This window comes from Sarcophilus harrisii, chromosome 5 (genome assembly GCF_902635505.1).
Source record: "Sarcophilus harrisii chromosome 5, mSarHar1.11, whole genome shotgun sequence".
NCBI classification, from domain to species: Eukaryota; Metazoa; Chordata; class Mammalia; order Dasyuromorphia; family Dasyuridae; genus Sarcophilus; species Sarcophilus harrisii.
Window position 1 is genome coordinate 232,362,728 of NC_045430.1, and position 17,987 is coordinate 232,380,714.

The window sequence follows — 17,987 nt, forward strand, 5'->3', positions numbered from 1 at the left end:
TCTGTACTAAGCTACTTATTTTCCTTTCAATTCTTTGCTCCAGAGTCTTTATTTCATTTTTAAAAATCTCTTGTTTAATTTATTGGAGCCATTCATGTAAACCTTATGTAAAATCCATTTCTCTCCCCCCCACCCAACTTTTGCTTGAAGTTGTGATTACCCTTTCTAATTGGGATTTTTAGATTTCTCTAGTTTATCTCCTCAGAGTTGTGTACTCTAAGAGATATGATATATTTTAGGACACCCCAAAGCTTTGAGATTCAAGACAAATCTGTAGGGATGTCTATATATCTCCTATACAGGATAGAATGAAAGTTATTTTTGGAGTCCTTATACCTAGACTGTCCCAGTATCTGGGTTTTGCTATGTCCAAACTGTTACTTTTATCATCCTGCTTTCATCCAATGACCATGGAGATTTCTTCTAGGAGCTGTCTGCTATTACTTCCTCTGGATACAGAACCTTGCAGGTAGCTCTGTCCAGTCTCTGGTTGCATAGGATAACTTGTGCTGGTGATGACTTTTCTGGCAGACCTTTTCCTAGTGTCAGTAAACTGACTTCTAACAAATTTTTTTGGTACAGTTCTATAATAAATGAAGCTACCTACTGTACTTTTTTTAATACTGGAGTTTTTTTTTTTTACTAGATTGTAGAATTTGGGTTGCTTCAGGGAACTGTATTGTCTTAAAGTCTTGCCTCTAACTCTTACGTTTTTTATGAGTTCTTTAGCACATTGGAACCTTGATTGCTCCTTATTAAAAAGGGTATATCACCACCTGTCCTGTATATCTTAAAGGAATATTGAAAGGTGATAAAAAGAGTATTTTGAAAATTCAAAATACTTTACAAATGGTCCTGGTTCTATTATAATAACTTTCTGATCTTTTCCCCTATCAACTTATTTATATAAAGTAATCATAGATGAATAATAAAAGTTAGTTCTGAACTTAAGTTTTTTTTTGAAGTAGACTACCTAGATATGTTTCTTAGATACAGCCTAAGAATTAAATATTAGAAATAATTCTTATTCTAGGAAAACTTTAATAATAATTTTTTTCTTTTTTGTAGAGGAAAAGAAATCTAAAGTTAAAAAAACGAAGCCAGAATTTCCCATGTATACATCTTTGGAACCCAGTGCATATAAACCTGTTTATGATCATGGAACTTCTATAGAAGAAATTGAAGAACAAATGGATGATTGGTTAGAGAATCGGAACAAAATACAAAAAAAGAAGGTAAATGAACATTTAAGACAATAATGTACATTAATATAGAGCTGTCAACTAGTAGGTTTAATGATAGTGGATCATCTTTGAAAATTATCAGATCCATTCACAATATTGAAAAAAATGTGATATTTTCACAGGCACTCAATTTTCATCATTATCAGATAGATTATTTTGATGAGACTGGTAAACAGAAAAAAGATTAAAGAAGTTTTCATGATGAAGTTTAAAAACAACTTTAGACTTTTAAAAAAGCACCAGTAAAATTATTGAAAGCAAAAATTAATTAAATTTTATATATAACAAATAAAATTCTTGACCTTTTTTTACTGCATCATTGAGAATATTGTCATTGATTGTCAAACTCTCTTCCTCTAAAATAAGGGGAAGTGGTGGAATTTTTTGTTTAAATATTTTATTATAAATTTAATAGAACTTAACAAATAACAATGGTTAAATAAAGAAAATAAGAAATAAAATCCCAAATGAAACATCAAAATTCAAACTATAGACATTTTTAAAATTTAACAAAGTAACATTGACCATTTTGTTGGCTCATTGTCCCTAATAGGTGGTTTTTTGTTTTGTTTTGTTTTTTTGGTCCTTGTTCTTATAAAGTTTTGTTTCTGTTGTGTTTTTGTAGTCATGTTCAACATATATGTTTTTATTCTAATTTGATATTTTTTATTTTTTTTTATATTCCAATATTTCTTTGTATTCTTTCTATTTATTATTTTATGGGGTGATAATATTCCATTACAAAATATTCTATAACTTATTCAGCTTTATTTCAATATTTGAATATATAAATAGGAGAAACAATAGATAGATAAATAGATAGATAGATAGATAGATAGAGTATTTACCTTGAAGCCAGAAGAGCTGGACTCAAGTTGGCTTTTTACACATCCTGGTTGTATGACTCTGGGCAAGTCTCTTAATTTCTCAGAGTTTTAGGCAACTCTCTAAGATTATAAACTTCAAAGAAGGTGCCAACTTATAATGATGGAGGTAATGCTGTCTATATCTGTAAACTCACAGCTCCAATGCCTCTGCCCATTATTTCCTATTGTTGCAAATAAAGTGTTATTAAATATTTTTGTATAAATAGGTCTTTTCCTCCCTTTTGTTAGCATTCCCCACAAAATTCGTACTGTCGTACCTTGTTGAAACATAAAAGTAAACTGGTCTTTTGAAGGCCATCCAGCAGATTACTAACTTTACCTATGTCTGCAATGTTAAACAAATTTTTGATACGATCTTGCTGATTGTATCAACTATCTAGGGCCTAGCTTGTCTGTCTATGAAATAGCATTTTACCAGAAGACTGTTTACTTAGAAATGTAGTCTTTGGCCATGGACACCCATGAAAGAGATCCAAATAGAAAAAAATTTCTTGGTTTTGTGTGGTTCCCTTCCTGTGTGGCACCTTTGATTGCAGTGACTAAAAAGAGAGAGGGAAACACAAGGAGTGCTAAGAATAAGAGTTTTTAGGTTATTTACAACTGTCTATATATGTTAATGTAACTATAATTTTTATTAATCTGAGATCTTTTTCTTTAACAAATGACTTAATACATTACTAGCAAAAAATAAAACAAACCAAAGGTAGAAATCTTAAAAGAGTCAGAAGAAGGCTTGCACTGTGTTAGGTAGGTTCTCCTTGGGAAATTCATGGGAAAATATAAAAAGAATCACCCAAAATAAAAAGGCCCTATTGTTATCTATATTAGTGAAGAAAGGGTCCCTATGGATGATACCACAAATTCATTAATCTATAAAAGAAGACTAAATTAGAATCCTTCCTCAGATACTTACTTGTTATATAACTGAAACTTTTAGTCCCTCAGTTTCCTCATCTGTAAAATGGGAATGATTAAAGTGCCTACTTCATAGGGTTGTTGTGAATATCAAATAAGTTAATATAAGTAATTACTTTGCTAAGCTTAAAGTATGGTATAAATGCTTTTCTTATTATCAGTAAGCACTACTTAACCTGTTAAGAACCTGTTATTGTTCCCCCAAAAAAATCCAAATAAGGTTGTGAAGATTTAGACATGATTAAAAATAACCAAAAAAGCACCAGCCCTGAAGTCAGAAGGATCTGAGTTCAAATCTGGTCTCACACACTTAACATTTTCTAGCTGTGTAATCCTGGGCAAGTCATTTAACCCCAATTGCCTCAGGAAAGAAAAAAAAAGACTAAATAACATGTGATAATCTAAAGACAACACTGAAATTGCCCCCAACTACAAGGAATTTATGAATCTCTAGAGAAATATTATATACAAATATAAGCATATCCAAAATTTAATCAAAGTAAATGCAAGGTAATTTAGGTGGGAAACACTAGGAATTGAAAGGATCAGTGAATGCTTCATAAAGAACATGGCTGTTGAGCCAAGCTTTGAAGGAAACTAAAAATTTTAAGAGGAGGAGGAGATGGCCAGCCACTCTAGTACCCTTTACCAAGAAAACCTTAAATGGGATCGTGCAGAGTCGGACACAGTCAAAATGACTGAACATATATATGAACACATACACATTATAGATATTCACACTGTAGACAATTCTATTGCAACAGTTTCCTTCAGGGTGATTAATTAATCAGATTTTTTTCACTGACTTTTATGTCCTCAGCATTGTTAAATATTTTAGGAGACATCAACTTATTCAATGGAGTGACTTCATATGTGTCCCATAAGGGGAAAATTGAGTGTAGTCATACTGTATTGACCATAAAGTCCACAGGTGTTTTAAAAAACAAAACAAAAAAACAAAAAAATTATCAGTAATTGTTTCCATAGCAACTATCTCAGATTCAATTGCTATCTGATACAGATGGCCTCCTTTTAAAAAACAACTAAATCCCCTTTCCAGCTAAAAAAAATTTAAAGATACTGTACTGTATTGACTTTATAGTCAATGCAGTATGACGATACTCAATTTTCCCCTTATGGGACACATATGAAGTCATTCCAACTCACTGTTGATCAGAAAATGAGTAGGCAAGACCTATTCAGATAGAAAACAAAAAAAGAGGTAAAGACTGGCAAGAAAGGAGATAATTAGGAGGGAAACAGGGCTTGACAATTAGTGTGATCATGTTTACAGTTGTTTATATTAGTACATAACTGTTTCAAATCTTGCTTCACCATGAGATATGAAGGGACACAAGGAAGTAAAGGGAACACAATAGGGACTTGTGTTTGACTGATAATACCAGGAAAGCCAACTATGGCCATCTCTTATAATTAGATGTACCAGCAATCTACATAAAATAAATATGATAAAGAGCATTTTCTCGAATGAGAATGGACAGTAAGATGCTTACAGTGTGAAAACCATGGGGAGGAACTGAAACAACTGAGGAAATCACGACCAGCTCTCCAATCGCAAGTTTACTCTGAATGTAGTGAATTCTCATTGACTAGCCAACAGCCTCTGCCATTTTTAAATCCTTCTTTCTCTTCTCTTCTCCCTCCTCCCTTCTTTCTTTTGACTTTGCATAAATGACGAAGTGACTCCATTGTGTAAATCTTTGTTTCTCTTATTCCCCTCTCTGGGAAGGTAGAAATGAAAAAATTGAAACTAATTAAATATTAAAATGTACAATGTTAATATAAATGAAGAAGAAGGTGTTTGAATGAAGGATGACTAGTGTGGGCTGCAGTAATAAGATGAGTATTATATTCTGCTTTCTACCTCTGGAGTACAGTGTTCTGGCTGCTACAATTTAGAGGAAACACTGATAAGATGATGATGAAACCCAGAGGAAACACCATAATGGTACAGGGACTTGAATCCAAGGCCTATGAAGATCAGTTAAAAGCAGCTAGAGTTGTTGAGACTAGAGAGAGAAGCCAACATGATAGCTGTGTCAAACTATTAGAAGGGCTCTCATGTGGAAGAGCAGATTTGCTCTATTTAGCCCTAGAGGGCACAGCTTGAAATAAAGAGAGAAAATAAAATGGTCTACTTTGAGAAAGGGTGAATATCCCCTTATTGGAAGTCTTCAGGCAGAAGCTCCATGACCTCTTGTCAGGTTTGAAGAAAGAGGGGTTCTTTTTCAGATATGTTTGGATTCAATGGCCAATAACTTCCCATCCAAATCTGAAATTCTGATTTTATCAGGTTCTGTTCTCAACGAACTCATTCTCTCAAGGGTTCATTTTTAGCATCTGATATTTGAGAATCTATTAGATCCCTCAAGTGATTCAAATGTGTTTTGATAAATCCTCAGAAACGAAAGAACCTGGATCTTATTATTTTTGCCACCTACAGAAATACCTTCACTGAATTACAATTTAATGTTATGTTCTTAGCCTTTTTAGATATATAATCATCTGTTTGAATACATATTTGTCTATCTTTTGTAAACCTACAATTAAAGATACTTTCCGCTATGTTACCTAATTTCCATTACATAACCCACTCAGAAACTTCCTACTTGACTTTAGTTCCAGGAAGAAAGTTATATCTGCACATGAGTTTTTCATATTTCCTTTTATTAGAAAACGAAAATTATATGACACAATATGCTTTTTGTTTTCTTAGCATTAAAAAAAAAAAGTCAAATTCATAGCCTCATTAAAGTAATTGGCTTATCTCAAGTATCTAGAGTCAACTTTTAAAAAATTATTTTATTACAGACAACAATTTTTCAACAAAAATAAATATTTTAATGTAGACAGAACAAGAAATACACTTGCATCTGAAATTGTAAAGATCAGTTCAAGTTAACAAGCATCTTTAGGAGCTCACTATGTCCTGGACACTATGCTAAACTCTGGGGATACAAAGAGAGGTTTAAAAAAAAAAAGGTCTCTGTTCTCAGTATTCCAGTTTATTGGGGGAGACAACTATGCAAACTATGTATAAACAAGATATCAGGTAAATTGGGAGGTAATCTCAGAGTTCTGTTATATACAGTGCCTCTTTGTTTCTTGTAGACCATTTTTGGTCTGTTTTTATTCCCAATGTACAACTTGGTATTATGTTTAAATAGTGATAGACACCAATTTCTTGAAAGAAGGTGTGTATAAATTCTCAATAAGCTTCCTATGAGATATCTCCTTTTGGGTGTCCCCTATCAGCTCCTTTTACCCAAACAGAATCAAAACATTTAAGTTTTATTACCAGTTCTACCACTAAACAACTAGGAGAACCTTAGACTTTCTGAGCCTTTGTTTCCTCAATTATCAGTTAAGGTGGTTAGTATAATCTCTAAATTCCCTTCCATCTTTAAAATGCTATAACCTTAAGCATTTAACATTACAACCCTGTAACCTCATTGTAAGCATGTCCAAAACTAGACTTTTCCCCTAAATTAACCCCTCTCTCCCTAATTTATGCCAATAGTGCTACATAGTGCTAAGTGCACAGTAGTCACTTAGTAAATGTTTGTTGAGTTGCATTGAATCCACCATTCTTTAAGTCTCTTAAGATAAAGAACTTGGAATTTCCTTCCTCTCCTTCATCACATTTTCTTTCCTTTGAAATGTGCCTTAAATTCATCCTTTTCATTCCCACTGCTATAACTTTAACCCTCATGTTTATCACCTTATACCAGAATTATTCCTGCAACAACAATGCCTAATTCTGATCCTTACAAATTTCAAATGATCTTGGATACATACTACCCATCATTCTATCGCTGCTGTATTCAAGAACCTACAATAATTTTTTAGGTGCAAAGTCAAATGCAAACTCCCCTGCCTAATTTTTAATACCTTCCAGCATCCAATCCAATCTTGCCTATCAGCCCTTATTGTCTACCATTGTCTTTCACTTGTAGTATGTTGATTGCTATCTGCATTCCTTTTAACACTGAATGTTAACCAAATTTATTGTGCTTCCTCTTCTTCAGTTTATCCAAATCTCACTCTTTTGTTATGACCCAATTCTAGTTCTACCTTATCTACAATATTTTCCTTGTTATTCCTGACCACCCTCCATCTCTCCCTCTTTTGAAGAGCTATTAAGTCGTACTTATGGCACTTATTGTCTAATTGTTTCACTTGTATTAGTATTGCCTTCCCAACTAATCTGGACGCCCTTTAATTGCTTGGACCATGTTTTGTAATTATGTGGCATCTTCTATAGATTATGTCCTTGCTAATTTTGAGTTATTGGCATATAATTAGCATATAGAAGGACTTATTAATACTTGAGAGATTAAAAAGAAAACCAGTACAAAATCACTGCCCATATTGTCTCTTGGAATAGAGATTTCAAAGCCTTCTTCAGTTTTCATTTCCATTTTTGGTCCAAATCATCATTCTTATGACTCTCTGCACCCTTAGTTGCAGAAGGATAACTGTTCTGTATCTGTTTATGATAAATACTCATGTACCTAAAGACAATTAAATAACCTTTTATCCTTATATTCTCTAGGCTAAATAATGTGAACCATCCTTTTAATCATTTTTGCTGCCCTTCTGTGGTCCTTCTCAAGTGTCCTCATGCTTTTTATAATGGAGAGACCAGATCCGAATACAACAATCCAAAAAGGAACTGATAAGTGCCAGGCAGAATGGAATAATTATTGCCTGGCTCTTTGAGGTCACATATTCATTCATTTATTTCAATATATTGCACACACTTTTAATAACAGTGCTGTGTCCTGATTAATGTTTGGTTTGTGATCCACATATTGAAGTTTTTTCTGCAATCCTTAAACCTTACCAGTCTGTTTCCATCTAAGTAGGTCATAATAATGATAATAATAATAATAATAAAGCTCAATTGCTAAGTATTTTTAAGTAGATAACTATAATTCAGATAAGGTAGTGAAAATGTTTGCCCTAAAAGTAGATAATGTAGTAATAATAATAACACTAGCTGTCATTTACATAGCACCATAAGATTTGCAAAGCACTTTATTCCCATGCAAAGCATTTTAGTCCCACAGCAATGCTGTTATTATCCCTATTTTATAGAGGAAGAAGCTCAGACTGCAATTACGTGACTTGCCTAGGATGATACAGCTTGTGAGTGACTAAGATTAGATCTGGACTCAGTCTTTCCTGATGGCACATCTAATACTCTTCCTCTGTGTCAGCCAAATGCTTCTGGGCCCCTCCTATTCCTGATGTGTGTAGTGTTTAAATTTATCGTATTTTTAAGTAACTTTAATATTAATATAATTTTTTAGTATTACCTATATCTTCCACATTTGTGTTATCTGAGAACCTGAGTATAATTTAAATTATTCCATATCAGAGTTATTAATGTAAATAATATTAAGTCAAGGGCTGAACTCTGTAAAATAGTAATATTTCACATCTACATAGTGATTTGATATTGAGAAAGTGCTATTTCCCCCCCTTCCCCAGTAACTCTGTCTGTAAGGTAATACAATACAAGCATTTTGATCCATTTTAACAGTTAAGAAAACAGAGTCTCACAGGCTTGGCCAGGGTGACACAGTTGGTAAATCTTGGACCATTGTTTAAATACAGGTCTCCATCCTAAAACCAACATTCTTTTTAGTGTCAGGTGACCCTCCGTAGTTGATATCAGTTTGTGATTAACTACTGTGGAATGTGACCTATTGGTGTGGACTCTGGCTTCTGGCTTCTTGTCATTAACACTGTGGTGCAGTGGGACAGCAGTCAAGAGCTTATTATATTCAAGGGTTTAAATGCCTTGGTATGGATATGGGAGATAGAAAGACAATGAATTTATGATAATGTTTGATTCTAATACCTCAAAAATCACTCTTAAGAATTTTTCATTTATTTCAAGGTTTTTATTTTGTCAGTGTTGGGGCTAAGAAGATTCAGTTTTTCCAAATCACAGAAGAAATTAATGAAAAAGATAAATAGTCCACAAAATCTTGCGAGGTGATATATAAGTCATGTAGAAATATAGCATGATTCACATTCCTTTTAGAGATCTTACTAGTAGAATACTGGTTAAAAATGTAGGCTACTATATCAGTTATACCATTACTATATGAACTACCTAGGGGAAAGATATATATGAACTTGCTCTTCTAGTGACTGTTACAGTGATAGGAATCTTGGATTTGGAATTAATAGTTAGGTTCCTACTGATCCTTTAAATGAGGTTGCCAATAAACATTTATTAAGAACCTCCTATGTTCAGAATTCTGTGATAGGAACTGGTGAGATATATAAAGACCAAATGAGATGTGGTTCCCTGCCTTCATGGAGTTTTTGGATTTGCAAAAATATATGACATACACAATAACCATAAAATGAAATATCTGACAGGTGCCTAAGGGAAGTACAGATAAGTTGGGTTGTGATATCTAAGGGACCTCATTAGCAGGTTTGGGTCTAGACTCTTAGGGAGATTCTGTATCCTAAACTAGTTCAGTCTGGTGTGGTAGAAGAAGCACTGCATTGGGAAGAGGAGTGGATTCAAGGTCTAGTTACTATATTTGTGACACTGTGTAAAGCTTTATATAGGAATTAGCATTTAAAGCTGAATTCAGACAGAATAAAATTTGTAACAGGTGAAATCCATGGGATTTCATGACTGCCAGAATTATAATGTTCTGCAAGCAACAAAGAGATTATAAAAAAGCATTTGCTCTGGTGGGCTGAAGTTATAGACACCATGTGTTAAAAACTATCGTTAAATGCATAAATTTTCACTTATACAGGGAGTGCTCAAAGAAAGAGGTACAGGTGCATTCCAAGTGAAAGAAAAACAGATATGTGAAAAATTATCATTTACAAAAGAAATTAAGAGATAGGGTGATTGTTCACTCTATCAAAGAAATCATCAAAGAACTCTTTAAATAATAAACTCTCCTACTGCATTTAAAATATTCTTTGAAGGGTTTTTTTTTTTAAATTAAATGTTCATTTATCACTTTAAAAAAAATGTTTATTCCAGAATGAAAAGATATCATTTAAAATTCAGAGTTTTGCTAACTTAAAATTTAGTACCTTTTCTTCCTTTTTTGTATTCTGGTATAGTTTGTTTTACATGCCTACAAAGCTATGTATTTAAAGAATTGTTTACTTTCTTAGGCTCCTTCTTACATTGTCTTTTTACAAAGTACATTCCATTATTATTCCAGTACAAAATTGTGCACACACAAGGATTTTTAAATAAATTCTTGTTAAACTAATAAAATACCTTCAGTTCACTCCCAGAATTATTTTCTTTACCTTGCTCATTCCTTTTCTTTCCTTGGATTTTAAATACCACTTCTACCATCTATAATTTGTAAACTAGTGCAGTGTGGTGTAGTACATCAAAGAAAACAGGTTTTGGAGTAAAAAAAAAAAAAAAAAAAAAAAAAAAAGTAGGTTTTAGTCTTGTAGGGCCTTAAGCAAGTCACTTAATATTTATGGATTTTAATTTTCTCTTTAAAGAAAAAGGATTATCCAATCCTACCTACTTAGTAGAATTTAAAAGTAGAATAGCAAACCAATCAATAAACATTTATTAAGTGCTTACTTTGTGCCAAGTACTGTGCTGTTCTGAGAATAGAAAAAGAAAAAAAACAAAAAAAAAAGAAAAAACAAATGAGAGACAACTCTTCCCCTCAATGAACTTGCAATCTAATGGAGAGACTTCCAAGAAATGGAAGCACCAAAATGGAGGAGATATTTTCTCTTATTCTCTACAATCCCTCAGATCTTTCCAGAACAAAAATTATGCACCACATATAAAGCAACTTCAGTTTTCTTCATTATCTAAGACACCCAGAACCTAAAACAAGTTTTTTTAAAAAGACATTTGAAAACTTTAAAATAAAAATTTTAATGGGCTTACTTAATACCTCTCCCATACCTCTTATGCTACTGACAGCTAGGCTGTTCTAATTGATCCAAGGACCTCACAGAGGCTGACAGCAAACTTCCCTCCCTTTTTCCATTGCCATGGAGGCCCCAGCTCCAGGCAGAGGAAGTCTATCTAGGCTACAACAGAAAGAGAACAGCTGTAACCCCACAAGATAAATGGTACAGAACTCTAAACTGCTAGTGCCAGTGTAGACAGCCCCATAGCACCAACATGGCCATTCTCTGCTAGTACCAGGACTGCAAAATTTATGGCTCATAAAGCAAAAATAATGAGCAGAATAAAAAAAAAAAAAAAAAAAAAAAAACCTAGAATCTGTGATGACAAGTGTTATTAAAGAAACCAAAAAAATAGAGTAATAGGTTGGGAATGCAACTATATAGAAGTAAAGGACAATCAATGAGAAGAGAAGCAAAAAACAAAAATAGAAAACATGAACACTATTGCAAGCAAAACATACTGACTTCAAATACAGGATGTATAGAGACAACATAAAGATAATGGGTCTCCCAGAACAACATGATAGGGCCAAAAAAAAAAGAAAGAAAGAAACACAAAAAGCATAATGCAGGAAATAATAGAAGACAACCACAGAATTTTGGAACATAGAAAATAAAATCCCAATTGAAAGAATTCACAGATCAACACCAGGAAAAAAAAAAAAAAACAAACCAAGACTACAAATTGTAGGACATAAATATATAAAGAAAATGATAATGATGAAACAATGTAAAAAAAATCCTGGGATGTGCTAATAGTCTTCAGGGGTGGGAGGTGAGAAGGGGAGAATACTATACTTATAAATATACATTAACAAAATAGAAAACTAGATTTAATCAGCTTAATATGCATTTTTAATCAGAAAGCCAGCAAATAAACTTAAAATATGCACAAAAGAGGATATACTTAATATTAGATGAGAAATAGATAAATTGGAACCAAAACACAGAAATGATAAATAAAAGCTTTGAAAACTTTTTTTTCTGGAAAAGACTAATAAAAATGGATAACTCCCTAGTTAATTGTATTAAAAAGAAAAGAGCAAAAAATCCAATCAATAACATAGCAAATGAACGAGCTGAAATTATAGCAAAACCAAATGAAATAAAAACAATAATCAGAACATATTATACAGAGTTATATACTAACAGTAGTAAGAACACAAAAGAAAGAGAGGAATACTTTCAAAAATATAAAATATCTAAACTATCAGAAGACTAAAAAAAAAAAAAAAAAAGTAATCCAGTTTCAGAAAAGGCATTAGATTGAGTTGTAAATTAAGAAAAAATGTGAACCATTTCCTGGTTGTAATTATTCACAGGAGAATTCAATGAAAATTTTATTTTTTTAAAATAATGTTATTTCCCTCCAATTATATTTGTTTTTAACATATGGTATTTTTTAAAAGTTTATTCTAGATTCTATTCTAGATTATACAGAGTTCTAGATTCTATTGCTCCTTCCCCCTTCTCTTTGACAATTCTCACAGTTCTTCATTGTACACTATTGCTAGTACTGTGTATAATATTCTCCTGGTTTTGCATTCAGTTTGCATCAGTTCATGTGAGTTTTTCCAGGCTTTTCTGAAATTAAAAAGGTGTGAATTGTTTCAACTAGTATTTTATTTGATTCTCTAGGATTCTCTAAGTATACCATCATATTATCTGCAGTGCATGATAGTTTTGTTTCCTTATTGTCTATTCTAATTCTTTCAATTTCCTTTTCTGGTCTTATTGCTACAGCTAGCATTTCTAATACAATATTGAATAATGGTGATGATAATGAGCACTCTTGCTTCATCCCTGATTATCCTGGGAAGGCTTCTAGCTTATCTCCATTAAAGATGATGCTTGTTGATAGTTTGGGATAAATACTACTTAACATTTTAAAGTCGGCTCCATTTATTACTTTGCCCTCTAGTATTTTTAATAGGAACGGGTATTATATTTTGTCAAAAACTTTTTCTGTATTTGTTGAGATAATCATATGATTTCTATTGGTTTTGTTACTAATGTGGTCAATTATTCTGATAGTTTTCCTTATATTGTTGCAGTCTTGGATTCTTGATATAAATCCCACCTGGTAATTGCATATGATCCTCATGATATAGTATTGTAATCTCCTTGCTAGTATTATATTTAAATTTTTAGCATCAGTATTCATTAGAGAAACTGGTCTAAAATTTTTTTTCTCTGTTTTGACTCTTACTGATTTACGTATCAGTACCATGTTTGTGTCATAAAAGGAATGTGGCAGGACTTCTTCACCTGTTTCCAAGTAGTTTCTATAGTTTTGTAATTAGTTGTTCTTTGAATGTTCATAAGTATAATTCACTTGTGAATCTGTTTGGCACTGGGAATTTTTTTCTTAGGGAGTTCCTTAATGGTTTATTGGATTTTTTTTCCCTAAGATTGGTTTGTTTAAGTATTATATTTCCTCTTCAATTAATCAGAGCAATTTACATTTTTGTAGACATTCATCCATTTTGTTTAGTTTGTTAAATTTATTAGCATAGAATTGGTTAAAGCAGCTCCTAATAATAATTCTCTTCATTAGTAATGAATTCATACCTTTCACTTTTGATGTTGCTAATTTGATTTTCTTTCCTTTTTTTAAAATCAAATTAACGTATTTTTTCTATTTTAACCAAATTTATCTATTTTCTTGTTTCCCCCATAAAACCAGCTTCCAGTTTTATTATTAATTCAGTGGTTTCCTTGCTTTCATTTTATTAATTTCTCCTTTTGATTTTTAATTTGGGGATTTTAAATTCGTTCTTTTTATAGTTTTTTTGTTGTTGTTGTTGTTGTCGCATGCCCAATTCACTGAGCTCTTTCTTGACTTTATTGATGTAACCAATTAGAGTTATAAATTTTCCCTAAGTACTGCTTTAGCCTATATCCCATAAATTTTGGTATGTTTTCTCACTGTTGTCCTCTTTAATGAAATTATTGATTGTTTCTATGATTTGTTCTTTGACCCATTTATTTTTTTAAGATTAAATTATTTCATTTCCAATTAATTTTTCATCTATCTTTCCAGTTCTTGTTATTAAATCTATGAAACTTTTAAAGAACAGTTAATACTGATATTTCATAAATTATTCTCAAAAGTTAAAAAATAAAACACCAATCTAGAATTTTTCATGAGGCAAATAGGGCAAGAAAAAAATAACATAGAAAATAAAGAAAAAGAAAGAAAACTCTAGGTCAATATAATTACTGAACATTGACTCAAAAATTTTAAATAAAATCTTGTCAAACCACAATGATGTGCCCAGTAATCAAGTGAGATTTATATCTGGAATATAAGTAGGTTTCAACATTAAGAAGCAATTAGGAAGCATATTAAAAACAAAACATCCAAAACCTCATGATCATCTCAATAGACGCAGAAAAAGCCTTTGACGAAGTTCAATACTCTTTTCTGCTAAAAACCCTACAAAGAATAGGCATAAAGAAATCTTTTTTAATATTATAAAAAGTATCTAAAACTAAAAGCAATCATTTTATCTAACAGGGATATACCAGAACCTTTTCTACTAAATTACACAGCTTACTCTCATCACTATTATTTGATAAAGTTTTTAAAATGCTGCCAACAACAATAAGACAAGAGAAAGAAATTAAGGCATAAAGATTGATAAAGAGGAAATAAAACTATATTTATTGATATTATATGATAAAATCCTAGAGAAAAAGAACAAAAGCACTAATTTTAATAATAGCTTCAGCAAAGTTGATGGCTATGAAATAAATCCTTAAAACTCAACAGCATTTCTATGTAATAATAACAAAACACAAGAAAGGAAAGAGAAATCATATTCCAAATATCTACAAAATGTATTAAATATCTGTGTCTCAACCTACCAAAGTACATAAGAATCTTGTGTAGATTCAGTTACAGTGTTACTTAAAGAAATAAGGAAAAACGTAAGCAGCTGGAGTAATATTCAGTACTCATGATGAAATCATACAACAAAACAAAAAGGACAATACTACCAAAATTTATTTATGGTATTAATGCTATATCAATCAGACTACCAATGGGATAATTTATAAAACTTGATAAAACAATAACAAAATTCATTGTAAAAATAGAGATCTAGAATATCATAGGAAATACTGAAGAGAAGTATGGATGAACAGTACTTTCAAGCCTCAAACTAGATTTGAAAGTAGTAGTCATCAATCATCTGTTATTGGATAAAGAATAGAAAGATAGATTCATGAACAGACTAAACAAGGGAGAATCAGAACAACAGAATTCAGTATCTCAGAGTTTGATAGAGTAGAAAAAATAAATTACCTAGCAAAAAAAAAAAAATCCTTATTTAAAAAAAAAAACTGCTGGGAAAACTGGAAAGCAATCTGGCAGAAATCAGACTTAGACTAACACCTTACGCCATATTCCAGTATAAAGTCCAAATAGATACACAGCTAATATTAAAGATTATCTTTTTAAAAAATAGAAGAGAAACAGACCTTATGTCTCTCATAGGTAAATAGGTAGGAGATATATTCTTGACCAAACAAGAGACAGAAGCAAATTACAAAAGATAAAATAGATAACTTAAATTACTTGAACCTGAAAAGCTTCTGAATAAATTTAATGTCCCTATGATAAAAAGGGGAGCTGCTGAATAGCAAATAAATTATTTTATTTATATATATATATATTTAATTATAGTTTTTTATTGACAGAACATATGCATGGGCAATTTTTCAACATTGACCCTTGCAATCACTTCTGGTCCAATTTTTCCCTTTCTTCCCTCCACCCCCTCCCCTGGATGGCAGGCAGTCTCATACATGCTAAACCAAATAAATTATCTTTATCAAGCTTTTCTGATAAGGCTTTAGTATCTAAGACATATATATACATATATGTATATATATGTAAAACTAATAATTACTTAAGGCATATATATATACATATATATATATATATGTATATATAAACAGTAACTATTCCCCAGTAGATAAATTGAGAAAGAATAGGAGCAATCAGTTCTCAAAAAAAGAATTTCAAAGAATTCACAATCACATCAAAGACTCTTCCAAATCACTGGTAAGAGAAATGCCAGTCAAAACAATTCTGAGATTTTATTTCATATCCTTCAAATTGAGAAGACCCAAAAAATGACAATGGTCAAAATTGGAGGTGTTGTGGAATGATCGGCACATTAATGATTCCGCACATTGTTGCTGAAGCTGTAAAATAGCACAACCAATTTGGAAAGCAATATGGAAATGTGCATGTAAAGTGGCTAAAATGTCCATACCCTTTGAACCAGACTCTAAACCCCATATATATATGGGTACATACATATAGGCTGTGTATATAGGGTATAGAGTCCTATACCTGGGCCTGTACCCTAAGGAAGTCATTAATAAGGAGAGAGTCACCATATATTTGAAAATATTTATAGCAGCAGTTTTTGTGATAGCTAAGAATGAGCAGTAAAATAGAGGGCCTTCAATTAGGACACAACTAAACAAATCATCGTATATGAATGTTTTTTGTCCTTTATATTCAAAGGACCAAACTGTGTTGGGGTTAATGTACAGTGTGTCCTGCTGTGGCTGATCATGGTAATGTGAACTCAGAGGGTCTACATGGGTCAGGCACAAGTAGTCTGTGTGACCATTTGAGAGGAAGATGTCTCTAAATGTACGCATGTGCATCTTGTATTTCTTTGGGGCTTCGTTCTTAGAACACAGCACCTTCTCTGACACAGGAGTATTGCGGTGGGTGATCCTTTACCAGTGTCCCTTATGTCTCACAATCACAACCAAGTTCTTCGTGGAGACTTTGAAAGTGTCCTTGTATCACTACTTCTGAGCACCACGTGAGCTTCTGCCTTATGGGATGCTCTGGGACTTACATTTGGCATTTGAACAATGTGACCACCCCTCAGAGTCTAACGCTCTTCAGTAGAGTTTGAATCCTCTGCAGTTAATCTCAAGAATGTACCTCAGGGTCCAGGACCTCATCTTGCCAGACGATATTCAAAATCTTCCTAAGACAGTTCAAGTGGGAGCAGGTCAGTTTTCTGCCCCAATCCTGGTAGACTGTCCAGATTTCATAGACAAACAGCAGTAAAAGCAGTACAACAGCTCTCTCTAATATTTCTTCTCTCCCACTTTTCTGTTGGGGCTTCCCGAACCCTGAGCTAACTCTGGCAATGTGTGCATCAACCTCACCGTCTGTGCGGACTTCCCTAGAAAGTATGCTGCCAAAATAAGGGAACTTGGGCACAGGATTCAAGAGTTCTCCACTTGTGTAACTGGCAGTTCCACATCTGGATGGTGCAGTGTCAGCTAGGGAAGAACCTATGTTTTCTTGGTGTTGATAATTAACACCAAAATTAGCTTAAGAGCAGAGAATTGGTTCATCTTCTGTTGCATCTCAGCCTCATTGAGCGCATCATTATCTGCTAACAAAAAGTCACTTCACTGTAGTCTAAACTTGTGGCATGGCTGACTGATTTTATTTTTGTCATCATTGAAAACATCCAACAACATTGCTGAAAAAATCATGTTGAAAAGCATGGGATGACTAATGTGGAAATATGTTTAATATGATTATACAACGTATAACTTAGAGCAGACCTTTTGCCATCTTGGGAAGGGAAAAGAGGGAGAAAAAAATTGGAATTAAAAATCTTACAAAAGTGAATGTTGAAAACTGCACATAATTGGAAAAAAATAAAATACTGTTCATTAGGAGAAAAGGAATAAAAGCATGAAAGCAAGTACCCAGCCCTGCTTTACTCCAGTGGTGACTGGGAAAGTGCTAGACCATTCTCTGTTATCCAGAACCCAGGTCAGCAAGCCATCATGAAACTTGCATAAAATACCAGCAAACTTCTCCAAGAAACTGATTTTTGCCATGATCTTCCACAAGCCGTCATGACTGATAGGATCATTGGCACTGGTCAAATCCACAAACAGATTTCTCTGCTCCTGGCAT

At 32.6% G+C, this 17,987-nt stretch overlaps 1 protein-coding gene across 1 annotated transcript in view; it reads left to right on the forward strand.

Moving 5' to 3' along the window:
- Positions 1 to 17,987, forward strand: part of DNAJC1 (DnaJ heat shock protein family (Hsp40) member C1) — a 243,616-nt gene that overhangs the window by 149,398 nt on the left and 76,231 nt on the right. The window contains exon 8 of the mRNA XM_003771883.3: positions 1,069 to 1,235. Coding sequence (XP_003771931.2) covers positions 1,069 to 1,235 — 167 coding nt within the window. The remainder of the gene's footprint in view (positions 1 to 1,068; positions 1,236 to 17,987) is intronic.